Raw genomic sequence first — 26,624 nt, 5'->3', positions numbered from 1 at the left:
AAATGTGTCTTCTTAACATTAAAAGCATTTGGTTTAATCATTTTTATTGCTGATTTTTATTGAACCATCAATGTAGGTATTGACTAATCATATTTACATCTTGTACAACGGATATTTAAAATTATACTTCTACATTTAGCATATTTGTAAAAGCATATTTTCTTTTTTTTACTTCATTTTTTTACCTGTGTAATTTTGGAACTTTTTGAACCATTAAATGTGTCTTAAAGGGAAACTGTAAAAGTGATAGAGAGAAAGAGCAACAGACCTATATTGCAGATAGTTGAAGCTCTAACTGGGGCTGGGGGTGAAAGCAAGAGAAATTCTGTTTCTTTCCTCCTTAGATCTTCAAAAAGGCCAGATTTGAAGAGTGCAAGACTAACAGTTGTCCTGTCAACAGATTCTCCAATGCGAGCTGTGGATCTCTGCAGCTCCTCCAGAGTTACCATGGGCCTCATTGCTATTTCTCTGATTAACGCTCTTCTTGGCCAACCTGTCAGTTTAGGAGGACGGCCATGTCTTGGTAGGTCTCCAGTTGTGACTCACCCTTTCAAATTTCAGCTGTTGGTTTGAATATTGCCTTGTGAGATGTTCAGAGTTTGGGATGTTGTTCTATAATCTAACTCTATCTTTAAACCTTTCCACAACTGTATCCCCGACCTGTCTAGTGTGTTTCTTTGTCTTCATGATTCTGTTTTTCACCAATGTTCTCTAACAAGTTTATAGTTGTATAATGTTGCAAAAATTGTAAAAATAAATCATAGTTTGACTACTTTTGCAACAAACTATATATAAAAAGGTTTATTGTTGTAAGTCTGTCCCGTGTTTTACTTCTAGGGCTTCCAGTGTTCAACTTTGACTACAGACTGCTTTGAACAGAACCCAAAGTTTCAGTAACAGACGTCTGCAGTCTGCACAGCGCTCTAGTTGCCTTTATCCGAAACAGAAGCCCTGAATGTGCTCTGGTGGCCTGGTGCAACACATAAGGGCTTGTATGCCCTGTACAGTACTCTGCATGACTCTCTGTAGCGTGTAATGATATAGGCTGCTGTAAAACACTTGTCTATGAATATTTATAGATGTTAATCTGAGAAGTCAAATATAGCATGCTCTCGCTCACACATTTAGATAATGAGTGGCCACCACGGAAAGAGGGTAACGGATGATGACTCAGGAATGAATAGCAGGATTAATCAAACAGGCGTCCACACCTTGTTTTATGAATGACAACCCCCTGCAGAAAAAGTGACCAGTTTTAACGATGACTCATCCCGACTAATCGTGTCTATCACTAGTTTAACCTCCAGCATAGTTTTCCTATGAGATACAAAGTGGAAACTGGATATACCAGATGTGTGTGTGTTTGCGTGTGTGTGTGTGTGTGTGTGTGTGTGTGTGTGTGTGTGTGTGTGTGTGTGTGTGTGTGTGCCTGAGTAAGTGTGCCCTTACATAGGTCACACCCTATGTTACTTTGCTTTAAAGTCTCTGTCTGCTTTTCTTTAGCTCCCCTTGAAGGACTGGGTTTTAACACAAAGAAGAAAACAATCTTCCAAGCTCCTAATTGATAAAGATTATAGCTATGTTGTTCTGACATGAGGACAAAGATCCAATTTAGGCAGCTGGAGTTGTTTGTTTCACTTGTCTATTAAGGAATTTCAAGTATGCCCTGAATGAATATGTGGACTTTCTGCTGGATGATGAACTGGACAGACCGTATGTAATGATTATCCAGTAATCCCAGGAGGATAATGTTCCTTTTCCTTTGCGCATAAAAAACTTCCTGTTTTTGATTAAGAGCATATTTAGAAAACAAGCACACACAAAAAAACAGCCGGAAGAACTTGTTGGCTTGTGGAGTGGCGTTTAGTGCTGCAGAAACCATGGCTGCTGTCATAGATATTAAAAAAAGTCGGTTAGGAACCCATCCTTTTACTCAAAATGTTGTCTAACACCACAAATAACCAAGAAAGCTGTGAAGATTATATAATAAATTCTGTCTCCTCGTTCTTTGTGCTGCTAAGAAAAATGAAATAAATGTGAAAGAGTTGACTCTTTGATTGATGGCCACATTGTGCTAAGATCACCTAATAAATAAAAGTCATGAGTCACAATAACCCTAAATGTCACTGTGGAAACAATACATTCAAATTCAGCATGTTTTTTAAAATGGAAGTTAGGCACACAAATTAAGAATTAACACAGCTTACTCATTTATAAGTAACCCAAGTAAGCCAAGTAATCTGTTTTTAATGAATAGGATTGTTTTTGTGTAAGAATACATTTGTCTAGTGTGTGATACACACAAATAGAGCACGAAATGTTGATCCAATACACAAAGTAAAATTCTGTGTAAGTGATTTTAGAGCTGACTTTGAGTGGAAACTCCTTCCTATTTTTGCAATACATGCTCTGCTGAACCTGGGAGGTTTACCTGGGGGCTGCAGTTCAAACAGCTGATGAATGGGGTGGAAGTAGGATAAAGTGTATTTTCTGCAGGCCACTGGGATGTTTATTTGTCTTCAAGAGCAGCTGATAATGTCTTCATTGCAGCCTTTTGCACCATTCTACAGTGCCTACCCTTATCTGGTGCAGAGCTGCATGCCTTAACAAGATGCTGATCTGACAGAGAATACTCCCATTGGTGCAGCAGTAGAGGGACATAAACAGCTCTTGGGAGAGTTGTTTTTTTTCTCAGACTTCTCAGGAAATTCAGTGTCTGTTGGGCTTTTTTCATGAGGCAACACTCAAAGGTTTCTGAAATGTGTATACCAGAAACTAAAACCTGGTATTTTCCCCCATTTTTCTCTGCCAATATTCAGTGGCAAATGAACATTTAATTTCCTGCTTGAAATCAATTATCAGCTTTTCACTCTTTTAGAGCCAATATGTTTCTAACACTCAGGTCTGTTAGCCTGTTAACCTTCACTTTCTTGGCAGAATCATATCTTCAACTGATCAGTCCAACTTCTTTTGTGCTTTCTGTCAACCCAGTATTTATATTTTGTATGGTTAGAGGAAGGAAAGGAAGGAGTCCAAAAGGAGTCAAAAATTTGACACTATACAAAGAATAGATCAGATCTTTCACAACCTCTTCCACAGGATATAATAAGAAATAGTATTGTGTTAAAATGATATTATATCATAATGTTAATGTCAGCAGGTAGCAGTAGGAACTTTATTTCAAACTGAAGAAAACCAGTTTGTTTACTGAGCTCTTAAGTAATCAGCACCAGCTGGTTCTAGCTGTATTTACTGTTCATACTTTGATCTAAGAATTGTTAAGGATGTCAGTACAGACAGGCTAGGACTGAATGATATCAGATAAACGTATCTGAGTCTTTTCTTTCCTTACCACAGAACGATGTCTCCTGCACTGTCTGTGAGCTTTAACACCTCAGCCACTAAAAATATACATCAGGTGATTAAGATCAGTTAGAGTCCATCAAACCCAAGATGCATATAATATAATAATAATAATAATAATACATTTTATTTTATAGGCGCCTTTCTGGCACTCAAGGTCACCTTACAATGAATACAAATCAATATTAAAAATAAGAACAAATAAAAAATAAAATAAAAATATAAACACAGCGATCAAGCAGTTAAAATCTAACAGTGCAAAATAATGAAGTGCAGAAGGCAGTCCTAAACAAGTGAGTCTTTAGTGAAAATTTGAATTGAGAAAGTGAATTTATTTTCCTTAAATCGGCCGGTAGAGAGTTCAAGAGCCGAGGAGCAGAGCGGCTGAAAGCTCTACCCCCCATGGTGGTGAGACGGGCAGAGGGAACAATCAGGTGAATAGACGAGGACGATCTGAGAGTGTGAGAGAAGATGGGATAGAGAAGGTGGAGCGAGATTATGAACAACTTTGAAAGTGAGAAGAATGATTTTAAAGTCTATACGGAACTTGACGGGGAGCCAGTGGAGCTCGGATAGAACAGGAGTGATGTGTAGGAAGGAAGGGGTTCTCGAGATGATACGGGCAGCTGAGTTTTGAACTAGTTGAAGCTTATGAAGAGATTTGTGTGGAAGACCGAACAGGAGGGAATTGCAGTAATCAAGACAGGAAGTGACAAGGCTATGAACGAGGATGGCAGTAGTATGTGAAGTGAGGTAGGGGCGAAGACGACTGATATTTCGCAGATGAAAATAGGCAGACCGGGTCATGTTATTGATGTGAGATTGGAAAGAGAGAGTACTGTCGAGGATGACACCCAAACTCTTTACCTGACGCGAAGGGGAAACAGAGCAGTTGTCAATATCAATGGAAAAATGACCATTGGTCATTGGTCATATCCAGAGTATGAAAACAGGATACTTGAAACGCTTTACCCATCTAAATATTGCATCCAGTCCTTTGGGAATACAATATTCAACACATATGCAGAGGTGACAAATGCAATTTAATATATTTTGCAGCTCTACCTATTAAGCTACTGTTTTATTAATTTGCAATTCAAATGTATTTATTTGCAAATTAATATTTTTAGCTGTATTAATTTAATACTAAATTTCATTTTGGAAGAAAACAAATGATTAAGTTTAGTGCAGTGTTAGGTATTGAGTTTATTCAACCTTAATTCTTTCTCAATAAAAGTGCAATTATATATTTTGAGATGGTCCATGTTTCTAATAATTTATATTGCAGAATTAAATTAAAAGTAATAAAAAATACAGTTAAAAATAATTTTAATCTAAACAGTACTTCATTAGTTATCCAGATTATGGGTTGTTTCTTTCAAATCTCTCTTGGGTAAGATTGACTTTTGATTAGGTCACTTTAACATTGTTTGTGCTTACCCAGTATGGTGGGTTAAACCAATAACCCAATGTGTTGTGGTAAATCAACCCAGCTTTTTCATATTTGACCCAGGACATGGTTAGCAAAATAACCCAAACTGGATTGGTTTGATTTTAATCCAGCAGTCCTCGGAATGTATAGAATGGGGACTAAAATACAGCCCTGTGGAATTCCTGTGCTGAGAGGGGAAGTGCAAGAGCTGTGATGACCAGTCCTGATAGTTAAGCACACACTTATTCAAAGCTTTGGCATGGAGGCCTTCCGACCTCAAACACTTGGAGCCCATTGACTAAGGTAAATAATCAAAATACCAGTGAAAACGTGCAAAGAACTGGTCAGCATTTATTAGATGAGTTTGACAGCTGTAATTCCAACAACGATTTTTCTATTGATTTCTGAGAAGGGTGTAAAAAACTTTCAACATGCCATTTTTCATTAAAATGTAACAAAAACATATAAATTATATTTTTCAAAATTGATTTATATTGTTTTACTGTCCATTAATCGATGTCTCTCTAATGTCCTTGCACAAACAAACTTTGTGGTTGAATGAAAATAATTTGAATCTAAATCTGATCGGTATATGATGCATTTTTACCTGAACGTTATGAATATCTTACACTGTTTGATGGGATGCAGAGCTGTATTATAAGAGCAACAGCATGTAAGGGCTATCTTTGTTCTGTATGAAAACAAAAGAGAGTTTTAGATTAGGAGTTAAGAGTGTGTAGCTACTTAATAATTGTTGATGTTGCAGCTATGCAGTTGTTGAAAAAGATCGTGTAAAGGGTAGTGAGAAAAACCTTGGCTATTTCCACAGCCACAGTTCCATCTGGACCAGCTGTTTTCAGTACATTTCTACAGTACCATTACATGTGTGTGCAACATCTGCCCTCTGTCTGACTATATATTTGGCCAGAGCAGTAGGTTTAACAAAGGAGTGATTGAGTTGCTGCTGCTGTTGGGAATCAGGCTGGCACTGTACTTTAGTTTTGGGATGTGATTTACAGTTGTTTCAGTCTTCATGCAGTTTTTTTGCAAAACGTGGTTGGGAGGATTAGTGCCTTATCTGTCAATGACAACATGGTATCATGGCTACTTCTCAGCTGTGATTGTTTCCATAGCTTGCTTTGACCTTTATGTTGTCAGCATAAGTTCTGCAAATAACAATGGATTAAAGCAGCAAAACCGGAAATGAATCTGGTGCACAGTATATAGAAACAAATATTTATTTCATATTACCCAAGTTACCCAGAAACCACATTTAATGAACTAATCACAGGTCAGGTTGTTTGTCTTATTGTGAGCATGTGAGATGCATTATTTATGTCACACAACAGGCCGTTAGCCCAGCGAAGATTGGATTATCTAGAGTGAAGAATTTCTCGAGAATGATAGTTTACTCTTGTTCAATACATAACCAGAGAGTATGTAGGTATTTTAAGAGCCACAACTGAGCCATTTGTTCTTACATATTTTTTAATCTCTTTTGTAAATACTAGATAACAGTAACACATTCAGAAATTCTTCTGCATCAAACACATTTAACAACCGAAAACCTAAAACAGTGTGCTAGGTCATACCCATAACTGAACCCTGATGTGTAAATGAAGTCCAGTATGGATTGGTCTATAATTGACCAAGGTTTGAATCAGCAAAACAACACTGGGCGGGTTTTAAACCAGCAGTTTTTTCAGTGTATAGAACAGGGCCTAAAACACAGCCCTGTGGGATTCCTGTGTTGAGTAAGGAAGTACAAGAGCTGTGAAGACCAATCCTAATGAATTATTAAAGGTTTTAAGGACATTTTTGATTAGGGGTGCAGAGCTATAATACTTAGGAAACAAAATATGGAAGCCTCTAGAGTAATTTTACTCTTCATAATCTTCATAAGCACAGAATTGAAACTACTTTTAGAACAGCAGTTGATCCATTAAAACCATAAAACTTTAAAAGATGTTCACGGCAGATTTAACGTCGGCTTAGGAAAAAGATGTGTATATATATATATATATATATATATATATATATATATATATATAAAAATATATATATATATATAGAAATATATATCTGTCTTATTGGTATGCCAATCAAATCATGCAGGTCAAGTGGGACAACTGTGTGTTTGCACCCTTCCGTGTCAGTAATGGAGTCAGACAGGGAAGCATCCTCTCCCCTGTATTGTTCAATTTTTATATGAATGACCTTTCTAAGCAGTTAAATCTGTGTAAAACTGGCTGTGTGGTTGGAAACACAGTTGTAAACCACTAAGTAGTTTTCGGTCCTAGTTCAGCTGGTCTTCAGAAGCTGCTTAATGTGTGTTCGGTATACGGTGAACTTCATGATGTTAAATTTAACTCATCAAAAAGTGTAATTCTGATATGTTGCACTAAAGAAGACAAATATAGGGTTTTCCCTAATTTTAAGGTGTCGGGATCTTACTGAACATCTCAAATGAAGTAAAATATCTTGGTCATGTGCTGACAGACCATGTATCAGATGATGAGGACTTTTACCGTCAGGTTCGAATGTTATATGCTCAAGCTAATGTTCTACTTCAGAAATTTGGATATTGCTCTGATGAAGTTAAACTGAACTTGTTGAAATCATATTGTACAGCACTGTATACGGCACACTTGTGGTGCAATTATAAAAAAGCCAGCCTTCAGAGATTGAAGGTGGCTTATAATGATGCATTAAGACTTTTGTTAAAGAAGCCCAGATGGAGCAGTGCCAGTGAACTGTTTGTGTCTGCTAATGTCAGCTCTTTGATGGCTGTTTTAAGGAAGCTTATGTATAAATTTATTTGCCAGCTAAATTAATCTAATAATAGAAGTATCCTACTGCTGACTAACATTAAATATAGTGCAGTAAGATATACATCTGTGTATTGGAAACATTGGTATGACTGACTCCTAAAAGATTAGGAGTGTTGTTTTTTTATGATTTTTTTTATGTACTTTTCTTCTTTTTTCATTGATTGTTTTTTTATGTGATCTGGATGATGAGTCTGTAATAAATCTATCTATCTATCTATCTATCTATCTATCTATCTATCTATCTATCTATCTATCTATCTATCTATCTATCTATCTATCTGTCCGTCCGTCCGTCCGTCCGTCCGTCCGTCTAGAATTCAACTGCATATGACATAAAACAAAAACTTAAATTTCTTAATTTGGATTTTGACTATACAGATATTAAAGGTTTTACCACATATATGTGTGGAGGAATGGTAATGAAAAAGGGAGTCAAGATAGTCATTTTAGAGCTCTTAATGCGCTCTAGCCGTCTGCTGTGGTGTCTTTGTCACAGTTGCCATAGAGACAGCATTAAACAAAGAAAAGGTATGTCTGTCATTAAACAAACTGTCTCCTCTGTTTGTGTTGAAAGTTTGGAGGCATCAACGAAGCAGAACTTGAGATATTTAAACAAAATGTGCACTAAATAGTTCCCTCTGTTCGCCTGAGCAACTCTGGAACTCTCTCCCACCAGACATCCGTAACATTGACACTCCTTCCTTGTACAAATGCACACTTAAAAACCCACATGTTACTTCTTGTAACTGCACTGCTCCATATAGCCTATTTGATGTTTTTTGTGTCTTGTTTTATGTTGTTTTTATTTGACAAGGGTAAATAAAATGTTTTTCTTATTTTTATGTTATTGTTATCACCAAACATGGCTCCAAGAACTGATTCTGCACAAGTGCATACCTGCTAGGTGTGTCGGTGCATGTGTGCGAGGGAGATTTATTTTATGAGTAGGCGTGATGCTGCAAATGGCTCAGCGTATTCCCATTCTCTGGGAGCTCAGACGTTCCACGTTCTGCTACTGCTAGTGATTTCAGCTTCCTGCCGAGGAGCAGTCTAATTGTATACACAAGCAAGTTTAGTCACTTTACACGGAAAAAACAAATGTAACAAATGATAGTTTCTGCTGTACGTAACGGCTTGAGCAGACTGGCACACATGGAGGCAGTTTTGCAAAAATGGGCTCGGTGGATCTAAAGCATAAAGCCAAAGATTATGCGAGATCATGTGAGAAACTGGAGATAAAGAAGCCCTTGAGAGCTCCCATTGAAAGAAATCACTGCCAAAACGGACCAAATAAAGCTCATAAACAGGATTAACCTTTGTATTCAGTGGTACAAGGCAAAGCACGAAGCAGTAGTTCAACTTTGTATGGACTCTTAAAAAGCAGAACACATGCAAGGAAATCTGTTTTTAAAGCCTAATTAAAATTATCCGTGGTACAACTATTTTGGTTTTACTAGAGGGGTAGAATGCTTCTCTTCCTGAGCTGTTGAGACTTTGTGCAACTGTCTAAAAGAAAATACTATGGCACCTGCTAACAACCTGCTGTACATGTACACAACCCAAGCATAGAGACTACACACAGCTGCTGGTCTGAGCTTTGCTGTGTGCAGATGGCTCTTCAGATGGGACGTTTATGTGAACCAGTAGGGAGGCTCTGTGTGTGTGTGTGTGTGTGGGGGGGGGGGGAGTATTTTGTGCCATGCGTTATTTAGGGATGTAGATAACACACAACAGGAACCTGAGACTGAACTGGCTGCCTTGTCGGTAAACATCTTCACAGCAGACATATTAGTAATTACACAGAACGTAAACTATAATCTTTTACCTGAGTCTGTCAAGTTTTATTCCTTCTGCTCTGAAATAGTGTGCTAAAGCCTGCTTGGTTTTGTTTCAATTACATTGTTGAGGGCGTTCAACTCCCTTTAGACTGTTTATTTTTCTGCAACCACATTCAGAAAGCCAACGCAGGTAAACACTGCACAGAACTCACTGTTGTCTTTTAGGCCCAGGCTTTTAATGAGTCCTTTTCTTTAATTTATATTATCTTCTCCTTTTTCTATCTCAGTTTGTCCATCTGTCAGTGTGGTGTGCCATGTGTCACACAGGAAGGTTGCAGCACATGTCAGTTCCTGTCACAAACGAAAGCACAACTCAACCTTTACCCACCCAACTATGCCTTCATCTATAGAGGAAAAAGGATTCGGTGTAATAAAAACTCTCATAGATTCTTGTCATTTCAGATAGGCATTAGTACAGGCAACCCTTACCCTTACTTGTAAAAGTATTCACTCATCTTAAACTGTTTTACATGTTGTCAAAGACTTTCATTTATTTTGATGTGATTTTAGTCCTATAGAATGTTGCGCAATTGTAAAGAGAAGGAAAATAATACATGGTTCTCAATCTGTGTGTTTGAAGTCTTTGTATCTATCAGCCCTGAGTCAATTTAACCAGCTTTTGCCACAATTAAAACTGCAAGTCTTTTGAGATTTGGGTTGCTGTCCTGCTGGAAGGTGGACCTTCTCTGTGGTGTCTAGTCTTCTGCGGCCTCTGACAGGTTTTTCTTCCAGGATTGCCATCTATCTTCTTATCAACTCTGAACAGCCTCAACGTCCTTGTCAAAGAAAAGCATACCCACAGCATGATGTGGCCACCACCATGTTTCTCCATTGATATTGTGTGTTCTGGGTGATGCAGTGCGTTCCGTCACACATGTTTTGCATGTACCTCAAAAAGGTCTGTTTTGATCTTGTTTGACCAGAGCAACTTCTTCCACATGTTTGCAATTTGTCTTACTTGGTATGTGGAAAACTACAAATGGGATATGCCATAGTTTTCTTCTAACAACAGCTTTCTTCTAGCCACTATTCAATAAAAGTTGTTCTGATAAAATATTCCTATTTCTGAGGTGTGGCTCTCTACAACTCCTCCAAAGTCACCGTGGACCTCTAGGTTATTGCTCTGATCATTGCGCTTATTGCCCGTCTGGTAATTTAGGTGGATGGCTTGGTTTTGGTAGGTTTGCGGTTCTCTTCTCATTTTCAGATGAGTGAAGCAATTCTCACGTGATGGAGTTTACTTAGGGATGTCATAGGGGGTGCATAGTAACGCATGTCACAGTTTAGATTTTTATCTGTAACACATCTGGAAAGCCATGTACCCTTTTCATTCGAAATTCTCAAATATGCACTACTTTGTGTTGCTCTGTGACATAAAATCCACTAAAATACATTGCCAGTTTGTGGTTTTAATATGACGTGAAAACATTTAAGGGGCATAGGTACTTCTGCAGCTTGCATCTAATTATATATTTCAATCAGTAAAGATTAAGTGAGGTGGATTTCACCTAGTGAACACTGCTTCTAATGCAACCACTCAATTAATTACAACTAAGCCTAAATTGTTGGTGTTGCGAAGGACTGACTGCAGCAGAGCACATCCCTCCTAGTGCATAGCTTTTCTGAAAAAGGCAAATGCAGGCTTCAGGCTCCCTATAATTATTAGCACATTGTCCGCAGCAGAGGGAAACGGAGTGTGCAACAGATTCTGAGGAGCTCACAAGCTGCCTGCAAGCTGAATGCCACCCCGCATGCTGCCTTAATGACGCTGTTAAGGCAGGGCCTTTTATACTGTGAAGCTGCAGCCTTTTTGAGCTGAAGCTCCGGCCCATCCCATGATAGCAATGCTTTTCTTTTGTCCTTTTAAACAAAACGCGCTGGACAAAACAATTATGTCAATGTGAAAAAATTTTTATGGCCCTGTCGCTAATGACAAAGGATTAATTTTTAGCTAAAAAACCCTGAGAAATACAAGCGTCAGGATGCAAAGAGGACAACCGTGATGGCTATGCAGCTGTGATGCAACCTATATAGTTTCTCACAGCTGCAGGGGTTACGATAAATCATATTTTAAAGTTACCAAAGGTTTTTATAATCCAACATGTAAAAATTAGAGGGCACTGATAACAATCAGTCATTTCAGATTAAGCATTTGCCGAAATCAACTTCCTTTCAGACACTACATTAAAAGGTAATACAATTTTTAAAAATCCCCAAAAAAAATTGGTTGTGTAAAACACGGCCGCATAACTCACCAGAGGCCCGGCTAACAGAATGACAGGATCGGACCCCAACAGCAGGTATAGGGAGTTCAGTGTCACCAGAGACACAGATGCCAAGCACTTGAGATTGCCTTGATTTTATTACTGGACCAGAGCATCTCTATTAACTTCCTATGATAGCTGAATATAGCAATGTTCTAACATTAGACCTTAAAACCCCCCAGAAAATTAAAGTTAACATACAGCTACTAAAACTAAACTATATGTTTAATTCATCCATTAAGAAATATATATTGTCTGCATATAGATGGCCATCTATGGTAGGCAGTTAATGGTATCAAAGAGTTTCAGTTTCAAAAAACCAATACAATTTTCCTTCCCACCATTTCTATGGTTTAAATCTTTTCAGTGAGTTGGGTTAGAAAGTGCCGTGGTAACCAGAGCTTTTTTTTTTTTTTAAACACAGCACTCCCCTCCTTCACCCGTTGCTGCACACTGCTAGAAAGCAGGCTGAAAACCAACTACACTTTCTCAGCACTTTTAAGAAACACAAATTCAGCATTTTGAAGATATTTCCTGTCACAAAAAGCACATTATGTTGAAACGAAAGAAGCACCACTTTACTCCCATTAAGGCAACGCTGTTTTAAGACAACAGTTAATAAGCTACGTGTTGCGTATCTGTTAGGCAAACAACCATTACTTCTATTGTAGCCCATAGACCGATAATTATCAAGCAAGGTCCAAAACAGTGAGAAGGGATGAGATTCTGTGCAATAACTTTACCCAAAGTCTAAATTTATCAAGAGCATATTCTTTTTTTTTGTTGCTTTCATCTTAATCAAAATAATTGGTATAGATAACATAACAAAATTTTTTCCACCTGTTGCCGTTTTTAATCAAAGTAATAAAATGTTATAGTTTTTTTTTCAATCTTTAACTGTATATTTACTCAATGCTATACTGTGAGAATCTCATACAAGCCTATACCTAGTTTGCAGTAAAACCTATATAAAGCACGTTAGAAAATTGCACAAACATTAGGAGTGGAACGCTCAGGAGGGAAGGTTTAAGTGCTGAGCATACCATGTGTAAACTCCTCAGCTCTATGGAAACAGCTGTGGGAGGATATAGACAGCGACTGTCTGAGGTGTGCGAAAAGAATCTCAGAATGTAACGGTGTCAACTCATTATTGTCCTCCGCATCCAGTTTTTTGCTCACATCAAATCACCAGAAAAAATGTGCAGTTATTTTAATTTTGTCTTGCTTTTACTTTAATTTGTACGGTGTATTAATTGGTGGTTTTCCGCTTAGCTGAACGAAGATTTAAAAGCAGATTAAAATCAAAGACCAGTTCGCAAAGGAACTACAAATAAGCTTGGTTTTTTTGAGCATTGTTTGAAGTCAATAGCATAGTTAACCCCCACCCTGAAGCATACAATGTTGGAGCTCAGGTCAAAAGAGAGGCAAAAAATAAAAAAGGATACATTTTCAGGACTCCAATATAAGAAAGGTACTTATGACTTGCTAGCCTGACTGTGTTTGACACCAGCTCGTGTGTGCAGAGCATGTGCTGGTGAGTGCATTGACAGCTGTACAAAAGGTCTGTGACACATGCAGCATGATTCACCGGCTCAGCGCTGATGTAACATCAGGAGCCGTTTCAAACTCCTCTCCATTTGCACATTTCCTCTCCCGGGTTCCCCTTCTGAGACACCAAACACATTTTAGGTCAAGATTTCCACATCTAAAAATCAAAAGGGTCATGAATGGAAAATCAGTAGCAAAAAAGGGCATACTTGACACTTCTGGCCATCAACTGCACTGAAAAGACAGGAAATTCTTGTGTCTAGTGATACTAACATAAAAAAAAAATGTAAAAAACCAGAGAAGCTGCAGAAGTTTCATGAGAGATAACGGGTTGTCACTTTTGTGTAACTATCTCAGTGAAACAGATCTGTCCTTCGAGCCGGACACATGCGGAGTGCTGCGGGTCAAACTTCACGTCGACAGCTGCAGAACAAACACAACAAAAGCAAACATAGCAAAAAGCAGCAGGGACAGAAAGCAAGCATTCCTGAACAGGAATTCCTGGACTTTTGAGTCTTTTGAAAGTTTTTACAGGATACTGTCACAGAAAAACAATATACGGTTTCACCTGTCCATTGTTAAAAGTTCATCTTTTTTACTCTGGTGAGTCACTTTTAAACCACAGATATTCATGCCAACAATTAGCTTTTTTCCCCCAATGGTTTGCTGGCTTTCATTTCATAACCTCCTCCTTAGAAGGCATTTCACAAGCAACTTTATTCCTTACTTGTATGGCATGGTGACACATGAAGCTCCAAGCAGTGGCATCAATAAGACAGGTAGGAGGAAACAAAGAATGAATGGCTCTGAAATGGTAGCCTGATCTCAGATCTGTGCCTCAGGGTTAGATGCTTACTCAGAGGCAAAGCGGCAGGCCGGTGAGGAATAAACTTTGTTTCAAGACAAAACGTGTTATTTCCTCTCGATGGCTTTTAGGTTTTAATGGTGACGCTCTCTCGTGATTAAGTCTGCAGTAAGAATGGGAAGATAAACACGAGAACCACTGCAGATTCTGCACAGAGAGCTGAAGTGATACTTCGAGACCTTTGACGGGAGCACGGTTTACCTCGCAATCACTACTAGGAAACTAGAGCTCTCATCATTTATTCACAACAAATGACTCACAGGAGCAGAAAGGAAACAAGCCGAGGCTCAGTTCTCTTCTGTTCGTCCTTCTTTCAACTATCATAACGCCCTAAACTCTCATTTCCTCTTTTATGAGCTCAACTTGTTTCAGAAGGAAAATATTACTTTTTATTCCAAATGCAATAGTAGCAACTGCTCATTGAAAAGGCACCACTTCCATGATGATCTGGATATACATTTCTTTTATTATTTGAACAGCATAGCATAAGAAAAAAAAAAAAGGGGGGGGGGGAGAATTAAACAGCAATATGATTTAAAACTATTATAAGAATTGGCTGCAGGACCTAAAACGAGCTGGTGATGTTTAAAACAAAAACAAAAGTAAAGAAGCACCTGTTTTGGAGGTGGTGGGGGGGTTGAGAACTCCTTAAACCTGGAGTCCAAAAGTCAGTTAAAGAAAATTAAAAATATGCACGGCCAGCAAGTTGCTCACCCCCCTCCTTCTCTCCTTCAAAGTGCAAACTCAGCGGCTGAGAATACCCTTCGCCGTTGTGACTGTCTCAGTTTCAGGGGTCACCTGGAACCCTGGTCCGTCCTAAGGCAGCTGAAACTACAAACACTTAACGGAAGCTCTGAGAGAAACAAGAGTGGAGATGATGAGAATGGTGGTAACAGATCCTGACCCTGAAACAACCAAATATATATATATATATATATAACCATATCACAGTGTGTGAAAATCCAGTGTCCACATTAGACATTATGGATGGATGGAATCACTGCACAGGAGAGAGGAACTTCCACATCTCATTCATCCCAGTACAATCAGTTGAAGTTTGTTAAGGTCCAAACACATCCAAGGTACACATTCTTACATACAACAGGCATTTTTTGAGCCTTGAAAGTGATATGCTGATCTAGGAAATGGTTTCTGGACTTTCCCGTCCTTTGGATATGTAGCTGGGTTGTGAGAGTCCAGAACAAGAGCTAAGTTGGGGCGCCACCATTCAGGTAAGCTCCCTAAAAGAAACAATAAAATAATAAGGGGGAAACAAAAGCAAATGCAGTAAGAGCACAAAAGTAAGATGTGTACATTAACAGAACTGATTACACAGACTGAGAACTAAATAAAAATAAAAATAAAACACTTTTTTTTTGCTTAACTGAAAATTTGGGATTAAAGTGAAGTAATTATCAAAACGAAAAATAAACCAATAAGTAAATCTCTCTTTAATACATACTAAGCAAAGAGATCATTGAATTAACTGCTTCAAATTGCATCCTTTTTTTCTGGTTTCATTCTCTGCTACTTTTGTGTGTCTCGAAAAGTCCAGGCTGGTGGGTGGAGGGAACATTAGGATTTGTAATTTGAGGTAAGCCAGGTCAGGCCCTCGTATAGTCCATCCCCTGTTGTCGCGCACGAGGGCTGAACGTACCAATTCCTATCCCGGATCCGGGTCAGGCCCAGCTTCTCCTGGATCTCGTGGGGCTTCATGGCGTCCGGGAGGTCCTGCTTGTTGGCGAAGATCAGGATGATGGCATCCCTCATCTCCCGGTCGTTGATGATCCGGTGGAGCTCCTGCCTGGCTTCGTCGATCCGGTCCCTGTCGGCGCAGTCCACCACAAAAATGAGGCCCTGCGTGCCTGTGTAGTAATGTCTCCAGAGAGGCCGGATCTTGTCCTGGCCACCAACGTCCCACACGTTGAACTTCACGTTCTTATAGGTGACGGTCTCCACGTTGAACCCCACTGTGGGGATAGTGGTGACTGACTGTCCCAGTTTCAGCTTGTACAGGATGGTTGTTTTCCCAGCAGCATCAAGTCCAAGCATCAATATTCTCATCTCCTTGTTTCCAAAAATCTTTGACAGCATCTTCCCCATCTTGTTTACTGTGCATAAATACTTCGTCAGAAGAAGAAAAAAATCTAATTAGAGGAAAGTTTGTTTTTATGACACCAGAGATTTTCCAGGTTCAATGTGAAGCTACACACGTGATGACACTGGATTGACACAAGTGTCAAAAATCTGAAAGGCAGTGACTTTCAAGTCTTTACAGTACAATTAGTTTGAATGAGGTAATCTGGCCTGAGCAATCAGAGGGGACAGTTCATGCTGAGCTTTCCTAAATTTGGGTGGGGATATATTTTAATGATCCACAGCCCTCCAATGTAAGAAGAAAAAACGACATTCCCTTCTTTCAAAGTCTGCTTAGATCACACACTTCCTCCAAAAATCCTGAAAATAATTGGTTGGCTCTGCTTACAGGATCCTTTTTCAACCAGGTGACCGAGCAGAGTCTGGTTTAAGTAGTTCTTTCAACCAAAAGAGGACGATATTAATCAGGCACAGGCCAAGCCGGAGGATCCCACTTCCTTCTTGGCCGCCGGCTGTCCACACTTAGCCTATTACCCCTTGATGAATTTCGAAGCAGGCCGATTTTCTTCGCTAAAAGGCGGCGACAATTCAGAGCCTTCTCGGTCCGCTTCAGTACCGGGATATCCACAGGAGGAGCGCTCAAACGGTCATTGATTGATCCGACTTTCTTCTCTTCCCCCTGTGACATAGGAGCGGTCCAAAGAAGGGAGGGGTGTTAGTACAGAGGACAACTTTGAATCCGCCAAAAAAAATACTCCCGCTGCTATAACCTAAAAGATCAACCGAAAATAGATTTAAAACCGAACAGTGAGAGCGGGATAAATACCTGCGTCTGCGGCGACCATTCCCCAGTCCCCCGGGCCGTTTCTCCCCCACTCTTGCCGCTCTCGATTTGTCTTCCTCCCTCTGTGTCTCCAGCCGTTCAGTCAGGCACAGCGGTGGCGGGGCTGTGTTACCGGAAAAGGTGCGGACCTAGATCAGCCGCCACTTCCTCTGCAACGCGCACTCAGTCGAGCGCTGCGTTCAGGAACACGAGTAAAGCTCCGACATCTGATTTTGAGAAAAAATAACACAAAGAGCAGTAGTATGGACGTTTTTTTGTTTTTAATTTTTAAGAAATCTTTAACACACCGTGATCAGACAAGAAACATAATAGAGCATACAAAGCAATTTGCATCTGCTAAATGTTATCAGAATTAAAACGCCCGCATATAAAGATCCACTCTAATTTGCCAATCTTACAAGTCAGTGCAAGTCAAATTGCCTTTGAGTGATAAAGATGTGAAAATACATTTTAAAGCAAAGTTTAAAAAGTAAATATGAAAGAAAGATATTTATATCATCATAAATAGGAAATATTTAAAAATCATTAGTACCTTCGAAAGTAAAAGAAATTCAAATTAAAACACTCCATAACTACCCAGTTGCCAGTAGTCTTTAAAACGAGATTACGTTTGGATGCTTATTTTTTATTTATAAGTCTACTTATGTCATCATGTTATTATTTAGAGTACTTTAGATGCAATTTTTGTTTTTTACCTTTATTTATTTGTATTTTATTTTTCCTATTTCAATTGCCTTGCACTGTTTTGTTCTTTCTACAGTGTTTTTTTTTTTTTTTTTTAAATTTGCAAAACAACAAAATAAAATAAAAGCATTTTTAAAAAGCAGGGGCATAGCCATGTTCATGCACATGAGCGATATGCTACCGTGGTCCATATACTAATGTTTACATTTAGATCAAAGTCAGTTTTAATAGTCAAAATCAATGCATAGTAAGTTTTGATAATTTTTTTATAAATAATTGATTACCAACTGGCCTGTCGTTTTATCCTTTAAAGAAAGTGCAGTAAGTACAGCCATGTGGACATTGGAAGTAGAAGTTTCCGATCACCTCTAAAGGCACCGTACGCCATTTCGCATGCGCGCAGGAGAAAAAAATAAAAACTTTGCTGCAGGTTGGCCTTTTAGCTCGTGTTGCCGCCATTAAAGCATTGATTTCAGACACAATCGCCTCCAATTTCACCTATAGTTTTATTAATAAGACAAATGAAACAGTTTATGAGGTGCAAGGACCTCAAGGCGGGTTTTACGGGTGATTCTGTCCAACATGTCCAACCATTCATTCAAACAGTTTCCGTTTGATTAGTGCGTGACGTGGAGGCTATCCGGGAGATGGGCGGGGTTGAATGAGGGGAACTACAATGCTGCTATTCTGTCAAAAAGCGAACACAACGGATTAAATGAAACTTTCATATACCAAAAATAGTTTAAATCTGAAGTTCTACGAAGTTTCAGCCTCCTTAACTCTGCTATATTAACATGGGCAGACACTTTAGACCCAGAAAACCACAGTTTGATGTAAATAAAATAAAATAAAATAGATGATATTATGTCACGAGAACTCTCTGTTTTTGTTTTGTTACAACCAGAAATCTTTATTTATCTTATTTGAATTTTTGGCTTTCATTTCCCCTTCAATCTGATACTCAAAATAAAATTCTGTGCTTCTAATCAGTCTGTTGTTCTAGGCCCAGGAAAGGAAGGGGTGTCTTTTTTACAGCCACAACTCAGGGGCAAGAATTTTTCGACACAATTAGTCAACTCTACAAAGCCATAAGTCGCCCTGTTAAAATGTTTACCATTGCAGGTTGGTATATTATAACATAAGGTGCAACAGTCAGATAAGATCAATTTTTAACTGTTTTGGTGCATGGGGGAAAACTAACATTGCATATCATCTTCAGAAACGTGATGGCAGCAGAGACAGAGAATCTGGTCAGAGTATCTGGAAAGATGCAGAGTGATGAATGTAGCTAAACACAGGACCACAGGGCATGGAAGCAAACCTGCTAGACCTGATGCTGGGGAGAGGTTTACCTTCCAACAGAACAATAACCATAAAGACGAGGCTAGAGCTACAATGGAATGGTTTAGATCAAAGCAGTTTTATGTGTTATAATGACCCTATCCAAGTAAGAATATGTGGCATGACGTGAGAACTGTTGTTCACATATGCTCTCCAACCAATCTGACTGAACTTTAACTGTTTTGCAGAACAGGCAAAAATTTTCAGTTTCAACACCTAAATAACTGCTAAAAACATACTCCAAAACACTTGGGGCTGATGGCAAATGTACACCGTATTTTCTGATTTTATTGGTAAAAGTAATAATTCAATTCCATTGTAATTATGTTTATGTATATTGCACCAATTCACAGCACTTCGTCTCAAGGTGCTTTACAAGAAAAAAAAGGCAATTAAATCTAATTATAGAGACAGACTCCAAGTCAATTACATACATTCCAATTGATCCTAGTTATCAAACAATGCAGTCAAGTTCAGTTTATTATTCAGTTTGGTTAAAAAGTTTTTTATCTAAGGAAACCTAGGAAATTGCATCGAGTCACTGACTTGCAGCATTCTTCCTCTTAGACAAGGATGTAGTCCATGCATGTACTATAATCCTACTTGCATTGTGTCACTGACTTTGCAGCAGTCCCTCATACTGAGAATGCATGTAGCGACAGCGGAAAGGAAAACTCCCCTTCAACAGTAAGAGACCTCCAGCAATGCCTGGCTCAGTGTGAGCAGCCATCTGTCACAACCAACTGGGGGTTTGAGAAGAGAGAGCATACACAAACAAAAATATACATGAGCACTGATCCAGGAGTATTCTATGTAGAAAAACAAAAGGTGAATGGCAGTAGCAGTTCCTTTAGTGGCTTCATCTGGGAGAGAAACACAGGAAAGTAGATAAGCTATGAGCCAGTTTTCAAGTCTATAGGATGAAAGAGAGCACATACAGTTAGTTGCACTAAGAGAGAGACATGGTTAAACACTGAAAGACAGGGCCAAGTGTATCATCAATAGAAGGGGAAAATCAAGTTGTTGGCAGCAGTAGCTCTGCCTATAGCCCCCCCGGAAAGGTGTCACAGCCCAACAGAACAATAGACAAGGTGTAGCTTCTATAAAGAGAGAAAACCGAGAAAGAACATAAAGTTAAAAACTGAAGTAACAGACATGACCCCACTTGATTATTCAGGGCTTTATATGTGAGAAGGAGAACTTTACATTCTATTCTATTACATGTTGTTGTAGCTCTGTTTATGCAGGTTTTTTCAAAGAGCAGTTGTAGATGCTGATGGCTTTGAGTATCTTGCTGCAAACACCGAAGGTCCTAAGCTTCAAAGTACAGTCTGCTCTGTCTCTTCTTACTTCACTTTTGCATCTCTACTCGAGTCTGTTGTCCAGGTGCACACCGAAGTATTTGTACTCCTCCACCACCTCACATTCTCTACCATGATAGAAAGTGTTTGACCTATTCCTGTTTCTCTTCAAATCTATAATAATCTCCTTTGTTTTATTCACGTTCAAGATGAGATGATTGTCTCCACACCATGCCACAAAGTGGTCCACCAGCTCCCTGCACTCAGCTTCTTGTCCATCTCTGATCCACCCCACAACTGCAGAATCATCTGAGTATTTCTGCAGATGACAGGAATCTGTCTTGTACTGGAAGTCTGAGGTTTACAGAGTGAAGAGGGATAGTAAGAGTACAGTCTTCTATGGTTTGTCCAGATGACAGTGGGTTTGTTGAAGCAGGTGTATGGTGGCATCTTCTACTCCAAAGCAATAAGCAAACCGAAGGGGGTCCTGATAGTTTATTATTTGCTTACTCAGGTGGGCCAACATGAGTCTCTCTAGGACCTTCATGATGTGGGATGTCAGGGCAACAATGATTGAGGAGTGATTGGTGAGTTTCTTCTGGTACCGGAACAAGATAGGAGGTCTTCCGCAACACTGGAACCTTCTTCTGGGCCACATTAAGGTTGAAGAGGTGCTGCAGAATCCCACAGAGCTGCTCTGCACAGCCCTTCAAGATTCTAGGGCTGACATGATCTTGACCTGCAGCCTTACTCTGTTTCAGTCTGTCCAGTTGTCTCTTCAGCTGACTTCTGGAAACACGCAGGTGGTACAAGGAGGCAAATGGAGCATCAACATCTTCTGATTTGGTTGTAGGCAAACTTATAGAAGCAGAAGAGTCAATGGCTAAGGCGGAAGATTAAAAAAAAGGCTTGTTCCTGAACTGAACTTATTGAAGAATGTGTTCAGTTCATTGGGTATGTCCAGATATCCATCTGCTTGAAGCCTGTGATCTTCTCCACATATCTCTGATATTGTTCTGCCTGTGACCATCTTTTCACAGTTCTCTTTATTACAGGTTGACACTGAACAAGGGGTTTATAAGTGGAGCAGAGAACAGCATAAAACAAATCCAAACATATCCAAAGTTTTATTTTCTCTGCTAGAGTATCTGACAAACTGGTGAAATGTTAAAAGTGTAGCAAAGAGTGAGGTTATTAAAATCCTGAGATATTGCCACAAATGCAATGGATTGTTGTGTCTGTAGCTTAGCAACAACTGAGCTGTTGACATCACATGCTGTGTAAGAAATAGTGGAATGTAAACCATTGCCAAAATAATCCTGGTGAACCTTTAGGGTAAAAAATACACTTTAGTTCAAGGTCTGTATATATAATATATATGATCTGCAAATATAAATTACATCAAGCAAATGTGATTCAACACAGGTTTGGTTATTCAGTGGCTAATATTGCCTTCTAGTTAAAAACTATAACAATGATTATGTTAGATGTAATTCAATTCAATTCAGTTTATTTATATAGCGCCAGTTCACAACACGTCGTTTCAAGGCACTTCATACATTCCAATTAATCCTAATTATTAAACATTGCAGTCAGATTCAGTTATTTATTCAATTTGGATAAAAAGTTTTTATATCTAAGGAAACCCAGCAGATTGCATTGAGTCAGAGACTTGTAGCATTCACTCCTGGATGAGGAAGTAGTGACAGTGGACAGTCACTGCGTTGACTTTGCAGCAATCCCTCATACTGAGCATGCATGTAGTGACAGTGGAGAGGAAAAACTCCCTTTTAACAGGAAGAAACCTCCAGCAGAACCAGGCTCAGTTTGAGCGGCCATCTGCCACGACCGACTGGGGGTTTGAGAGAACAGAGCAGAGACACAAAACGGACACAGAAGCACTGATCCAGGAGTTCTTTATATGGGAAGGAATAGTAAATGTTAATGGATGTAGCTCCTTTAGTCGTTTAATCTAGAAAGAAAGAACAGATAAACTCTAAGCCAGTTTTCAAGGTTAGAGTCTGAAAGAGAGCACATAGAGTTAGTTACAGTAGAAGCTCAGTCTGTAGCTATGTCTAGGAGAGAGAAAGGGTTAAACACTGAAAGTCAGGGCCATGTAGATTATCGGTAGAGGGTGAGCATTAAGTTGTTGGCAGCAGAAGCTTGGACGATGCACCCCTCCAGAAAGGTGTCACAGGTAGACACAGAATCAGGCCAGGTGTAGCTTCTAGGTAGAGAAAAGAGAGAGAACATAAAGTTAAAAGCTGAAATAACAGCAAATAATGCAAAATTGGAGAGTAGTGTGAGAATGTAGCGAAGAGGGTGAAAGTGGTCATTATGTCCTCCAGCAGCCTAAGCCTATAGCAGCATAACTACAGAGATACCTCAGGATAACCTAAGCCACTCTAACTATAAGCTTTATCAAAAAGGAAAGTTTTAAGCCTAGCCTTAAAAGTAGACAGGGTGTCTGCCTCACGGACTAAAGCTGGGAGCTGGTTCCACAGGAGAGGAGCCTGATAACTAAAGGATCTGCCTCCCATTCTATTTCTAGAGACTCTAGGAACCACCAGTAAACCTGCAGTCTGAGAACAAAGTGCTCTGTTAGGAACATATGGAACAATCAGATCTCTGATGTATGATGGAGCTAGATCATTAAGGGCTTTATATGTGAGGAGGAGAATTTTAAATTCTATTCTGGACTTAACAGGGAGCCAATGAAGGGAAGCTAAAATAGGAGAAATATGATCTCTCTTTTTAACTTTCATCAGAACTCTTGCTGCAGCATTTTGAATCAGCTGAAGGCTTTTAACTGCATTTTGTGGACATCCTGATAGTAACGAATTACAATAGTCCAGCCTTGAAGTAACAAAAGCATGGACTAGTTTTTCAGCGTCACTCCTTGATAGCATATTTCTAATTTTGGCAATGTTCCAGAGGTGAAAGAAGGAAATCCTAGAACCCTGTTTAATATGCGATTTAAATGACACATCCTGGTCAAAAATAACACTAAGGTTTTTTACTTTATTACCAGAGGTCAATTTAATGCCATCCAGGTTAAGTGATTGACTAAGCAGTTTCTTTTTTAAAGACTCCGGTCCAAAGACAACAACTTCTGTCTTGTCTGAATTTAGAAGCAGAAAATTTAAAGTCATCCAAGTTTTTATGTCTTCAAGACATGCTAGTTGTCTATCTTACTGGTTGGGCTCATCAGGATTTATGGATGAGTAAAGCTGAGTATCATCAGCGTAACAGTGAAAATGTATCCTATGCTGCCTGATAATTTTACTTATTGGAAGCATATATATATAGTAAGGAGAATTGGCCGAAGTACTGAACCCTGTGGTACTCCACAATTAACCCTGGAGTTTAAAGATGATTTGTCATTTACATGAACAAACTGGAATCTGTCAGACAAATAAGATTTAACCAGCCTAGCGCTGTTCCCCTGAACCCTACAACATATTCCAGCCTTTCTAAGAGAATATTGTGATCGATCGTATCAATTTTATTTAAGAAGAATCCCTTAAAGTCATGACTGCTGAGAGCTAAGGGAATGGATGGCTCAACAGAGCTATAACTCTGTGTAGGTTTAGCAACTGTACTAAAGAGAAACCTAGGATTATTCTTGTTCTCTTCTATTAATGATGAGAAATAAGCTGTTCTAGCTTGGTGAAGTGTCTTTTTATACAACAGTAGGCTATTTTTCCAGATTAAGTAGGAATCCTCTAGGTGTGTAGAGTGCCATTTTCTCTCCAATTTTCTAACATTGTGCTTTAAAGTATGCAGCTCTGAATTAAACCAGGGAGCCAGCCTCTTATGAATAATTACCTTCTTTTTCAAGGGGGCTGCATTGTCTAATGCATCACGAGATGATGAAGTAACACTATGAACAAGAGAATCAATTTGTGAAGGGGAAGAAACAAAATTATTGCCCTCCACTGTGTTTTCCTGTGATAATAAGAAATTAAAAGTGGAACAAATTCTTTAAAGGTTGTTACAGCATTGTCTGATAATGATCTACTATAATGAAATTTTCGTTTAGCTGTGGAGTACTCGGTTAAATTAAATTCAAAGGTTACTAAGAAATGGTCAGACAGGACAGGGTTATGAGAAAATATTGTTATGTCTTTACACTCAATGCCATATGTCAGCACAAGGTCCAGAGAATGAAGACAAAGGTGGGTAGGTTTGTTAATGTTTTGAGCAAAGCCAGTTGAGTCTAAGATGGTATTAAAGGCTATATTTAGGCTTTCACTTTCAGTGTCAACATGAATGTTAAAATCCCCCACTATAATAACTTTATCTGTATTCAACACTAAATCAGATAAAAGGTCTGAAAACTGATCTAAAAATTGAGAGTAAGTGCCCGGTGGACGGTACACAACAACAAACAGAAGTGGTTTTAGTGCTTTGCAATTTGGATGAGGAAAACTAAGGATTAAATGTTCAAAAGAGTTGTAGCTATTGATTGGTCTGGGACTAATCAATAAATTGGACTGAAAGATGGTTGCTACTCCTCCTCCTCGCCCAGTATTTCGAGGAATGTGATAATTTTAATAATTAGTAGGAGTTGACTCATTTATAGTAACATAATCCTCTTGCTGCAGCCAGGTTTCTGTGAGGCAAAATAAATCAATCTGATTGTCACAAATCAGGTCACTAACTAGCAAAGTCTTTGAAGAGAGAGATCTTATGTTCAGTAAGCCATATTTAATTGTTTTATTTTTCTTTTTAGTCTGAGTTGTGTTTATTTTTATGAGATTTTCCTGATTTCCTCCTTTTAGATTATTTTTTAATCTATTCAATTTTGGCCGTGGGTGAGACACTGTCTTAATAGGGTAATGGGTGGGTAGCAGTACAGAAGCTGCAGAGAGGAGTATTAAACTACGACCCTGCTTCCTAGTCTGATCCCTGGGTTCATGTACAATGCATAAACATTGAAATGAATTGATTATATAAAATTAGTAGAAGTGGAGCTATGGTACCAGATGCTAGTTGGAAGGGCTCCCAGATTTAATTCCCTTTAGGGCTGCATATTGCCTTGGATTGGCTCTGATAATAAAACTAAAATTCAAACTATAAGAACGCATTTTTAAAGGTTCCTTTTCATCTGAAAACCAAATATTTTTTTTACGTTTTCAATAAAACTGACAACTGGAAAGACTTTATTTGATCAGTTCAACACTTTCGAATTCAACTGACATTAAACTTTTATTTTATATATATATATATATATATATACATATACACACACACAGTACATATCAAAAGTTTGGACACACCTTCTCATTCAACAAGTTTTCTTTATTTTCATGACTATGAATATTGTAGCTTCACACTGAAGGCATCAAAACTATGAATTAACACATGTGGAATTATATACTGAACAAAAAAGTGTGAAACAACTGAAAATATGTCTTATATTCTAGGTTCTTCAAAGTAGCCACCATTTGCTTTGATTACTGCTCCACACACTCTTGGCATTCTGTTGATGAGCTTCAAGAGGTAGTCACCTGAAATGGTTTTCCAACAGTCTTGAAGGAGTTCCCAGAGATGCTTAGCACTTGTTGGCCCTTTTGCCTTCACTCTGCGGTCCAGCTCACCCCAAACCATCTCAATTGGGTTCAGGTCCGGTGATTGTGGAGGCCAGGTCATCTGGCGCAGCACCCCATCACTCTCCTTCTTGGTTAAATAGCCCTTACACAGCCTGGAGGTGTGTTTGAGATCATTGTCCTGTTGAAAAATAAATGATGGTCCAACTAAACGCAAACCGGATGGAATAGCATGCCGCTGCAAGATGCTGTGGTAGCCATGCTGGTTCAGTATGCCTTCAATTTTGAATAAATCCCCAACAGTGTCACCAGCAAAGCACCCCCACACCATCACACCTCCTCCTCCATGCTTCACGGTGGGAACCAGGCATGTAGAGTCCATCCGTTCACCTCTTCTGCGCCGCACAAAGACACGGTGGTTAGAACCAAAGATCTCAAACTTGGACTCGTCAGACCAAACCACAGATTTCCACTGGTCTAATGTCCATCGCTTGTGTTCTTTAGCCCAAACAAGTCTCTTCTGCTTGTTGCCTGTCCTTAGCAGTGGTTTTCTAGCAGCTATTTTACTATGAAGGCTTGATTCACACATTCTCCTCTTAACAGTTGTTCTAGAGATGTGTCTGCTGCTAGAACTCTGTGTGGCATTGACCTGTTTTCTAATCTG

At 39.0% G+C, this 26,624-nt stretch overlaps 1 protein-coding gene across 1 annotated transcript; it reads right to left on the bottom strand.

The window, feature by feature from the left end:
* Nucleotides 1-14,587: 14,587 nt before the first annotated feature.
* arf6a (ADP-ribosylation factor 6a) lies at nucleotides 14,588-17,225 on the bottom strand. Its single transcript, XM_047388856.1, has 2 exons — nucleotides 17,065-17,225; nucleotides 14,588-16,917 (listed from the first exon to the last, which is right to left on the bottom strand). Exon 2 carries the CDS (start codon nucleotides 16,242-16,244, stop codon nucleotides 15,717-15,719), a length of 528 nt encoding a protein of 175 aa, XP_047244812.1. The 5' UTR covers nucleotides 16,245-16,917; nucleotides 17,065-17,225; the 3' UTR covers nucleotides 14,588-15,716.
* Nucleotides 17,226-26,624: the final 9,399 nt, after the last annotated feature.

Source organism: Girardinichthys multiradiatus, chromosome 15 (assembly GCF_021462225.1).
Source record: "Girardinichthys multiradiatus isolate DD_20200921_A chromosome 15, DD_fGirMul_XY1, whole genome shotgun sequence".
NCBI lineage: Eukaryota > Metazoa > Chordata > Actinopteri > Cyprinodontiformes > Goodeidae > Girardinichthys > Girardinichthys multiradiatus.
The sequence above is the reverse complement of the archived record's forward strand: the minus strand, read 5'-3'. Positions and strand labels throughout refer to the sequence as shown.

What these genes read in the sequence shown, in the direction of transcription:
- arf6a (XM_047388856.1), bottom strand. Translation starts at nt 16,244, where the DNA reads ATGGGGAAGATGCTGTCAAAGATTTTTGGAAACAAGGAGATGAGAATA.